The 11,227-nt window shown below is 40.1% G+C and overlaps 1 protein-coding gene across 4 annotated transcripts in view; it reads left to right on the forward strand.

Moving 5' to 3' along the window:
* ppip5k1b (diphosphoinositol pentakisphosphate kinase 1b) overlaps positions 1–10,876 on the forward strand; it is a 43,742-nt gene extending 32,866 nt beyond the window's left edge. For all 4 annotated transcript variants that reach the window (XM_084554977.1, XM_084554979.1, XM_084554980.1 and 1 more), the window contains 3 exons: positions 6,581–6,718; positions 7,196–7,309; positions 8,984–10,876. In XM_084554977.1, the coding sequence (XP_084411103.1) occupies positions 6,581–6,718; positions 7,196–7,309; positions 8,984–9,075 (344 nt within the window). In that variant the 3' untranslated portion in view covers positions 9,076–10,876. The remainder of the gene's footprint in view (positions 1–6,580; positions 6,719–7,195; positions 7,310–8,983) is intronic.
* The last annotated feature ends 351 nt before the right edge of the window (positions 10,877–11,227 follow it).

Raw genomic sequence — 11,227 nt, forward strand, 5'->3', positions numbered from 1 at the left:
AAAATGAGTTAATGAATGGTGTCTTCTACATGACAGAATGTGTCTTTGTTTTAGTTATCTACATCTGTAACAACTGTGTAGCCTGCAAGCTGCAATGCAATGTTTGTTTTCTTCTTTGGAAACAGCAGTTGACATGAGTCACTTCCCAGTACTTGGGTGTGACTGTAAGGTGTGTGTGGGATTTTATGGCAGAACCTCAGAAGCGGCCCGTCATGTGTTTGCCGTTTCATTAGTGCTGGCTGCACAACATATTGTCTGAACATCATGATAATCTGACGGGTTGGGTTCAGACTGACAAACAGACTCTATGTAAGTCACGCATCTCATATAATGTTGACAAGTGTTTGGACAAACCTCTGGATTCCACAGTGAAGAGTGTTTTGCTTCTCTTCTAGTCCAGTTTTATCGATTACAGGTGATTGAAATGATCCCAGCATGCTTTGGTAAATTAATTTCAGAAAATATACTACTTTCCTATAAATCAAATAAACCCTTCTAGTAAACAGAGTTATGTGGCTATGGCAGTAAAACATTCTGTGATTTATTAATATGGTATTTAGCTGGTGGTGGCTTTTTTTTTTTTTTTTTTTTCATATAAATCATTTTCAGCTGTATATTTTCTTTTAGGCTGAGACATAACGAGGCCAGAGGCACTGACGAAGCCAGAGCAGAGTGAGCCTGAGGTCACATTTCTCCAAAATCAGTGCTGTGTTTTTGGAGTGAATCAGAGTTTGACATTTGTGTGCCAGTACAGAGTGGTGAGAGAGAGCAATGTAATGATTTTCATTCCACTTGCATTCATTCAGAGTTGACTGACTGTCTCCTGTGGTTATGTTCACTGAGAGTATTACTCAAATAAGCACCAGCGAATGATCAGTTATGATGATTAATGGATGGAGAAAAGACCAAATAGAGTATTCTTGTTCTCCGACCTATAACCTTGTTATACGCTGAAATATTGAGTTGTGCAGAGAATGCAACATAGATACTGTGTGATTTGATTTTTGTCTTTCAGTTGTATGAATAAGCAGCTGAATCTCAAAAAGTGTAAGAACAGAAGCTGACTAAAGAGAGGGTAAATGTTGTATTCACCAGATGTCCAGTAACACAACCTCACATGAATGATTCTGCTGCTCTGTAACAGTTGGGTTGCTAAATAATCAGTTGGTTCAGGTTGAAGCTCATGTGACCTAAATAGATGATGTGAATTGCCACAAATTAGTTGCCACACCGTAAACCTAGAACCTTTGAACCCTGGGTGTTTGGCAGTTTGTTGTGTGTTGAAAAAGGGCCCTGCAATGTAAGCGGGTTACTGAAAATGAAATGTTAATGGTGGCTTAAAGTCCTCTAGTTCATATGTTGTGTGTGTGTTTTCACTGTTTCCTTTTTGTTAAACTTATATTGTTGACTGCTTGTGCCTCCTGCTATCTTGTTTGACCTCAGGTTATCTGTTATTTGAACTTGGTTTGTTTGCTGTGAAATGGATAGGTAGGATTCAGTCTGTAGTTGGTGTATGGTTGAGGTACTGTGTTGTGCTTCAGTCATAAGTAAAATATCAAGACGTGTATGGAAGATGTGCTTTTTTTGATGTATTTCCCTGTTACGATGCTCTCCTTTAGAAAGCTGCACTGCTGTTTAGCTGTGTGTCCGTCTGTGGCACAGTTCCTGTCACTGCTTGCCTTCCTCCTCTTGCTCCACTGTACTTTTCTCTCCCTGCTCTCTCATGCCTCTCATCCCTCAGAGCCCTCTGAAGAGCTCCATGTAGTCCAGCTGCAGGGGGGGCTTCCCACTGAGCCAGCCCTGCTGGGGCTTGTCCCTCTGGCTGTGGATGGGGCCATGGCCCACCACCTGCACCACTGCCCCTACCACCTCCGCCTTCTCAAGACTTGGCTGATGTCTGATCAGGAGCTCCCAGAGTCTCTCCACGGTCAGCCTCTGTAGTCCCTGCACACTTCTTGCTACCTCCTCTTTCTCACTCTTGCCCCATCTAGCTGGTGCAGGGGCAGGTGGGATGCTGCCAGTGCCAGTTGCGCTTTGCATCTACTGTAGCTCATTGCTTTCCTCTTTTTTTTTTTAGTCTGGTTTACTGCCTGTGAATTCATCCTTTTCCTTTTATGGTTGCCTGTTGATGATATCTTTAGCCCTGCTCAGTTCTCCATTTCAAGTCCAAATTCAGACATGTTCTTGTTTGCGTGTCTGTCAGAGGGCATCATTGTCTTCCTATGTATATTAAAGTCACAGTGAAACATCTGTTAGAGCATTTAAGTCATCTGCAAAGCATTTCTGACTGTCATATTGAGAGCTGTAGATGACCAAATTAAAACCTTGACTCCATTCTTTAGAAATAAACACTTTATATTTTAGCTTCATAAACAAGAAAACGATGTGTAAGCCTTATTCAACCTGCGGCGCAAAATGAAAATGAAGTTCCACAAAATTTTGATTAAAACATAATGATAATGTGATAAAAAAATAATGAAATAGTAGGTACCAGTGAGGAGCAAGTGTTATAAACCCTTTTGCAGAAGCACAGTTGACCGCATTTAAAGAGCTTTGGTGATAATGGAACTGGGAAGTACGCTACATAGTATGAAAGCTGGAAAGTGCGCTACACATAAAAGTGTATATTCAAAAAGAAAAGAAAAAACAAACACAATGCTGGATTTAATTTAGTTTTCACTGTGTCTTTAAGTTATTTATTTTTTTAAATTCAGTTGTGTCTTGGACAAGATTGGACATCTACTCATCATTTATGGAACTAAATAATATGACAACTTTATTTTTCAACTGGAAATCTGCACAAAGACGACTAACTGCTCGTCATGCATGCTGATGACCAGTGAAATAAACTCTTCTCTGGCGTAGCTGTGATCTTGCCTAACTGCATTGTGGCATTGTGTGCATGTTCCATCCTGAGCAGTAGCTGTAAAGAAATTGCATAAAATCTGTATATTTGTTGAGCAGTGAGGTCTGTCTGGAGAACTACGTCAGGTCTGGTTAATGTCAGGTTGACCTCTGGACTCGGAGAGGATGACTGGTCTCCACTGTGTCTCACTTAGCATTTATAATGTGTGTTTCCTGGCCAGGTGGCAGATATTTGTGTGTCTGTTGAAAGATTTGGGCTAAGATCCCTTCTCTCATATTAATTGGCTAATTAAGTGGTGGTCTGTCCACAAATGGCTGATTTTGTAGAGTGTTTCTAGAGCAGGACTTAGCACATTGTGTCGGCTTAACAAACCTGCAGGAGCACAGTGTATCCACTTAACTTTTTTTTCTACAGGACTGAGTTGATTACTTTGGCTTTATTACATTTATGTCTTAATTTCTTGCTCTTCTTTCTTTCCTGTCCTGTGTCTTTTTGTTTGCCTGCGTGTTTGTAAATGGTGCAGTGTTATGTTCTCTGCTCCCACTGCATCAGGTGTGTGAGCTGAATTTGATATCCATATGAAGCGGCTGCAGCCATGAGGAGGGAGGCAGTAATGCTGTCTTTTGTTTGGTGTAGCATGTAGCATAATGACACTTACAATATGTCATCTGGTGATCCAGCAAAACTCTTCCTTCTGAGACTTCATATTAACACTTTTCTCATGTTATATGTTGGCTTTGTTTTATGAATTAAGCTGTCCAGGAAGGAAAAGTTCACTCTCCACTCCTGTTTTCTTTTTCTTGTGGTCTGTATCTGATTTTGTCATAGCTCAAAGAAATGTCATACAATGATATTATAGACAGAACACAGGTCACTGTCTCACTACTTTCCGCTTTTAAGGTTATAAAATGCACATGATTCAATGAGAAACATTAACACAGATCAACTCAGTGATATTGTTGTTTTGGGGAATAGGTGTAAAATTGGTATTTGTTACACGTCAGTCATGTAGTAATGCAAGGCTGAGCAGCATGCTGTCTGGGAAGCTGGTTGATGTGGAAGCACTGCATCTGGTATTGCTTTATTTTCTTTGTCGTCCTGCACAGAACGCTGCTGGACTGTATGTCTGTATTTTCTATACGTTTATTTGTCAAAGTCAAGATTTTTTACAAGATTATTTTTGGCAATCGTTGGCAAACGCAAGGAAAATACATGAACAAATGAGTATAACTTTATAAAATATAAAGGTGACTGCCAAGTCAAGATAAAGGCTAAGATATATACAATATAAGTAATTGCTAATATTGAGAATAATTCACACTACAACAACATTTTAGAATTAAATTCAACTCCGGCTACTGTGAATTCACTTTCAATATCAAATCTAGAAAACATCCATAACACTCACCTTCCCAAATACACTGTGTAAACTGTGCTGCTGAGTTTTGAATGACATCAGCCCCAATTACACATCGTCTGAAAGCTCAAAAAATGTAAACATTTGCAAGATACCAATTGCATGACAGCAGCAACAGCAATTGTTGCTTACTTTCTAAGAGTGAACACAGCAAAAGGTTGGTTTCTATTCTGTGATCTGTAGTTCAGCCTTGTTGAATTATATCTGCTGCACTCTGGTTTCTTGCGTCATGAGCCAACTGGTTTGTATAATGTGATCAAGCAAATCTCAGGCAAGTCCACCAAACAAAATGCTTCCAAGCTTTTATGTGTTTACTTTTCAAAAAAGTTGGTGAATCTTTTTGTGGTTTTCACCCTCATTAAACTTCAGTGCAGCTTGTTGTTCACCTCTGGGTTTGACATGTAACAGCCAACAAGCACGAGGCCAAACATTTGCCTTGTAGAAAAATAATAAGTAATCTGGCCAGTTATTAAATATACTGCAGATATATTTTTTTGTTTGTTTTGTTTTTATTAATGCTGCTCATTCTGTCTTCCTCCTGACGGCCCCTTTTCTATATGATATTGAACATTCCAATACTATTTAGTTGATAGGTACTTAGTGTTTAATGCTTAATTAATCATCTTATATATTATGTGGTTATTGTACACAACAGTTCACAGCTCTAATGGGTCAAAACATTGGGGTGCAGTCTGCCATCACTTTCCAGTTGCTTGACATCACACCTTTAAAAGTAGGCTACATCCAACCAGACTACAACATGTTAAGGTTAATGAATGCTTCTTCTTGCAGTTTGAACTCAAGTGTACTGATCTAAAACCTCTTGAATATGTATGAATATGAGTATGACACCTTTTCAAATGATCAGAACTTTACGGTTTTATCCTTTTGTTTTGGTCTTACTAACCAAAGAAGGAAATTAACAACCACTATGCCAAGTATTTCTGGTCACAACCCTTTTTCCAAGAAAGTTGGGATACTGTGTAAAATGTGAATGCAATGGTTTAACGAACACTCCCAATCTTGTATTTAACTGAAAATAGTTAAAAAAAAACAACAACATGTGAAATGTCGGAGAAGTCCCACTGTTTGTTTTTGAAAACTTTGAATTTTTATGCTCATTTTGAATTCAGTGCCTACATTTCAACAAAGTTGACAGGGACATGTTTACCACTACTTTGTGTCACCTCTTCATTTAACAACATGCTGTGTGTTTGGATACTGAGGATGTCAGTTGCTGTAGTTTTGAGAGCATCTTTCCATTCTTGAGTGATATAGGATCTCTTCTTCTCAGCAGTTCAGGCTGAAGCCATATTTTTTGTTTCATAATACGCAAATTGCTTTCGGTGACAGTTCTTGGTTGCAGGCGGGCCAGTTGAGATAGGCATGGCCTTGGAAAAGACAAGTAGATGGCAGAATATGTTGCTCCAGAATCTTTCTATATCTTTCAGTTATGATGCCTTCAGAGATTACAGATTCCATGGGTACAAATTCACCCGCTTACACTCCTCTTTTACTTAGAGGACGTGGTGTCTATGATTTTTCTAAGAGTCCATCTCAAATGAGCTTGGGCCAAGACAAGGTGGCTGCATTTCTGTATCTTGTTTATGCAAATGATGAAGTCCCCAAATTCTTTGTATTTTTACAAAAAAAAGAAAAAAACTTCAGTTTTTCAATTACTGAACTATTTCACCATTCATTCTTTCAGAGTGGTGAACCCCTTCCTCTTCTTTCTGACAGACTTACCCTCTCTGTGATGCTTCTTTGTGCCCAATCAATCAACTTAATAACCAGTGAAATGTTCTATCAGGTGTTCCATATTTTTTTGCATGACATCTCAAGATTTTTTTTCTTCCCTGTCCCAAATTTTTTCAAATCTCTTGCTTGCATAAAATTAAAAATGAGCACATTTGATATGTTGTATTTGTGCTGTTTTCAAGCAAATATTGTTTTTAAATGATTTGCATTCTTTTATTTCCATTTTACACTCCCAACATTTTTGGAAATGGCGCTGTACATGAATTTTGGCCTGTAGGTTTACCTACTGTCTGAAGCCAGACAGGTAGGTAACCAGTTGCTGACTGTAGATCTGATAGTGGCCTAAAGGTTTGTTTGGCTGGTTAACAAATAAAAATGGCTGCTGGGTTTTCCTCACCATGGCGTTAAAAGAATGAGCCGACGCGCGGAGAACTGCCAACATGCACAGAGAGCGGTTGTGTCCCGACTCCTCTTCCTGCATCTGATGGAGAAGTGGTACGATCGGTTGTGTTTTTGTCTCTCTTCTGTCTGTACTGCAGGATTTGAAGGCTGCTCCATGGTGCCCTCTATCTACCCACTGGAGACGCTGCACAACTCGCTGTCCCTGAAGCAGGTGGACGAGTTTCTCAACACGGTGTGTGAGAGCAGCAGTGAGGTCCATGCCAAAACCATGAAAGGTAGGTCTGCACAGTGAAGCAGCAGTAGCAGCACTATATACTGCTAACTCCTTTGAATTGTTCACATCCAGAAATCAAATCCCCTTCAATAATCATTCACTGACCCACTAAAATCCTGCAACCTTCCCTTGTGTAGACGTGTGAACTGCTCACTAACGCTGCTCCCTCTATTCACTCTCCAACTTTCTCAGCCACCATTGCTCTCTCACGCTTGTTGAGCCATCAATATTTCATTGTTGTTTTCACAAGCAACTAGTACGTGCTCCCTAGTATACCTTATAAATTAGATTTTCACTAATCCTGTTACTTTCTCTTCCCTAAAATTAGGAAAACTAAATAAAAATTGTTACGAGTCCCAGGCATCAATCTGAAATTGGCAGTCTCTGGATCTAACATGACAAAAATATAACTATAGTTCTGAAGTGAAATGATTTTTGTTCTTTCATTTAATTATTTGTTTTATGGTCTTTGCCCCAGCGCTCTCTGGCTTGTTTGACTCCCAGAGCCAGACGTCTCTCTACAGCCCACAGCAGCCTCTGTCCTCCTCTGGATCTGAGACATCTCTTCGACCACCAAGCCGGCCTCTATGGCGTAAGTTTTTAATGGTTTTAGTGGTATTATGCAGTCTGTTGACTTGCTTTAATTTCCTCTCATGAATGTCTACACAAGACCATTCAAAGAGATTAAGTCCAGAAAACACAGCTTAGTGATAAAATATAGTTATTAGTGTATGGACAGCTGTTTGTGTTATTTAAAATGCACAGTGCTCTGATTTTAAGTTCCTGTACTGTGTCATACTTCCTACCGACTTAATTTTTCATTCGTATCAGCTTTCACTGCTTAGTGGCTGTCAGATTCTGCCTCATCCATGGATTTTAATCCTCTGCTGCTTGTCCAGCAGACCTGTTCTGTGGCTGCACTGAGCAGTTCCCATGTGTGAAAAGGAGTAACTGTTTGAATGAGAGGCAGAGTGAGAACGTAGTGCTTTCTCAGCAAAACCTGCGTTAAGATAGAGTGACCTTCTCCCCCACCCCCAACACGCCCTTCACATAGGCGGTAACAGATGTGACCTGACAGACATTCATTCGTCTGCACTGACCTTGTGTTTACAGATGCTGACTGTACCACAGAAAACATATTCACATTCACAAACCTCACCTGTAAAAATACGAGAAGGGCAGCATGCTTCACTCAGTGATTAATCAAAGTCATGAACATTTAAGTGGGACCAATAGCAGCTGTTTACAAGGTCAAGAATGAACTAGATCAGGCTCTGTTGTTTTAATGAACTGTAACTTCAATAGTTTCAGCACGAAGCTGAACTCCCTACTAGAACATTTAAAGCTTCGTCATTTAAAATACAGTGGTTAATAGGAAGATGAGCCCTTTTGTGGTTAGCCTGTATTCTTACAAACTGAGCTGTATTTTAGCAAATACACTAAAGAGACCTCGATACTGCGAGAAACCGTCAACACAGCAGAGCCTTACATGTGCGTCGACCACCTTCTGGGTTAAACATCACTTATAAACTTCAGTAAAATAGAACAACCACTCAGCCAATCTCTGTAATGGTGTTACCCTTACTCCTTTTTTTCTCTACTCCTCCTCCTCCTCCTGTCTGTCCTCTTTTTTCCCTCTTGGGACCTCTTGCCAGCTCTCGTGATTGATGAAGCCTCTGCTCTTGGATCTTGCATTCCCCTCTTTCATCGACCATTTTATTTACATTGCTCTCTCTCTGGGTGTCTTTTTATCTCTCAGTCTTTCTTTTGTCTCATCGGTACCCGCTACAGATCGAGGTCGCTGTAACTGAACTCATTCGGCCTCATTTACCACACAGTGTACAGGCATGGATGGAGACAGTCAGACAGTTGTTCCTTTGGTTGTGTGACTGTGTATGTTCTCCTGTTGGCTCTTGTATTGTCAAAACAATGTCAGGAGTCACTCTAGTGCAGGAGCTCCTATAGCTTCTTTCCACCGGGCTTTAAAATTACACATATTGTGGCTTAATTTATGACCCCTCCCTCCCCATTTTGTTTTCATTAAGTTCTCACTAGCGATATGCGGTGGACTGATGAGAGGGTGATGATGCTGCTTTCCTGTTTTTGTACCAGAGCACTAATTTCAGATCACTTTGTTCCTCCACATGACGCACATACAACAACAGATTTCAAGTGGCTCAGGGCTGAAAAGATATGGTAATACTTCCGTGAGGGATTAACTCTTTTTCAATTTTTTTTTTTTTTTTTTTTCCCTGTTTTTTTTTAGATGGCAGCATCCCCTCCAGTGCTGTATCCAGTGCAGGCCCCTCTTCCCCGACCACAGAGCCATCCGGCCTGAGCTTCAGCTTCAGTGAGTAAGCTGGCTCTTCTGTAAACCACAAGGACTTCTCTTCCTCTGTCCTTCTGCTCACATTCGCAATTACCACTGGAGCTGATGCTGAATCTGGAGACAGGACACTCTGTCTCGGGCATTACTCTCAATCCATAAACACAGCCACACAAACTGCACTGCAGCTCTACTCTCTTCCTCACCACACCGTCCCTGCTCGTAAACCGCGGACCTTCAACAAGTGAAAACGTCTCATCACCTCAGTCCACCTCTTCAGTTTGTCAACACATTAGTAAACCAGATCCGACAACAACAACAGTGCATCAAGCCAACATTCAGACCAATTATGGCTTTAGTTTAATTCCGATGCTGCCTATGCTAAATCAACAAGTGCCTGCTGCTTGTTTTTTTTTTGTCTTTTTTCAATCCAAATGCTGTTTTAAAAAATATATCTCACGACACTAGCGGCCCCTGATCTGACCTGCAACCATTTACACCCTTGGAACGCATTACAGGCTCTTATTTTTCATTGACTCTGGCTAAATTAAGAGTTTGTGCTTTGTTTCAGTTGCAAATGTTTGCACATATATTGAAAATTGAAGCCTAAAGCTGAAGGTCTGACATTTCATCACTTTCTTCTGAAAACTGGTATGATCTCTCTCTCTCTCTCTCTCTCTCTCAGTATGTCCAACTATTCCTTAGTTCACTGTTCACATAATTACATATGAGCATCTTGGTCATAAAAACAGCTATGTACATAAAGATGGCAAATTGAAATCCTTTGACTTCATTCAGATTGGGAAATCATGTAAACCCAAAGCAGGTTCAGCCCAAAAATGCGCTGCTTGAAGACACACAGATACATGTGGAGGGATACAGTTTATCATTTTATACACTAGATTTGGACCATGTTAGCTTGGCACCTGCTAAATTCAGACATATATACTGTATTTTTTTTTTTGTGTGTGTGTGTGTATGTCTGTGCGTAAATGTGCCTTTAAATATCCTATGAGATTCATTTGATTTTAGGAACATTTATGGTAGAGTTTTATTTTAGAATGAAAGGGAGAATACCACTCGATTAGGTAAATGGTAAAACTAGCTGGCGATGTGTTTTCTCACTGGATGCTGTTTGTGTCTGCAGTCTGCTGTAATACCAAATGACGTATTTTTAATGTTCAATGAGTCAAATGACTGTTTGTCATCAATAATGCTCAGGTAGACGAGATTAACCTAAAGATATAGGTTTTATTGACATGTGACTGAACTGGGGTTCAATTCATTTCCAATAAAGGAGGAATAAATTCAGTGGTGAATTTACTTTAAAACCCCAAAGATATATTTTATGACTTCGACCAAAACCTGTGCAACATAAAGAAGGATGACTTACTCTTTGTTTGAGTGCTCTGATGATGAGCTTTATGTTCAGACAGCACTGATTGCAGCACCAAAGTATAAACGGGAGAAATAAAACTTCTCCTCCTCTCACTTCAACGTGGTCAAGTTGAAAATGAATTGACCTCCGAAACCCTGAAAAGTCTACTTTAGAACAAATTGATATATTTTAGTCATCGTGGAAAGAGTTCTAGTTTTAGACTTGAATTAATTTTTACCTAAAGGCGGGTTGACGTAGGGCATTTTAGCTGCGTATTTATGTGATAATTTAATGTGCTATTTAATGCCAGCCAAACAGAGGTGTGTGTTCTGTCATGAGTCTGGCAGCTGGAGAACAGGGTCGAGGTTTAACGTGTGGAATCTGTACATCTCTGTCTTGCTTCATCACCTGTTTAGTCTTTTCTTTTTTTTTTTGTCTTTAATTTTTTTGTGGGGAGGGAGGGGTAATAAAAACGTTAATTAAAATGGAAATTGTTTTTGTGTGTGTGTGTGTGTGTGCGCGCGCGCGCATGTGCGCATCTGTTCGAATGTGTCGCGGTGCAGACACATAAACCTGTTATAGCTCCATAAACAAAGCTCCTTGTCGGTGCTCTGCCAACACACACCTCTCTCTGTCTCTCCTTTCTTTTCTACCTCCCTCTTGTATTTCTCATCAACCTTTCTCTCTCTTCCCCTGCTACGTCTGTTTTGGTGTTGCTGCCCTTTCTTTTTATCCCTCGCTGTTCTCTCCCCCTTGTGTCGTCTCTGTTTCCTCCTCTTGTTTCATCACACCCAATTTTTTAGTTT

Source organism: Chelon labrosus, assembly GCF_963514085.1.
Source record: "Chelon labrosus genome assembly, chromosome: 11".
NCBI classification, from domain to species: Eukaryota; Metazoa; Chordata; class Actinopteri; order Mugiliformes; family Mugilidae; genus Chelon; species Chelon labrosus.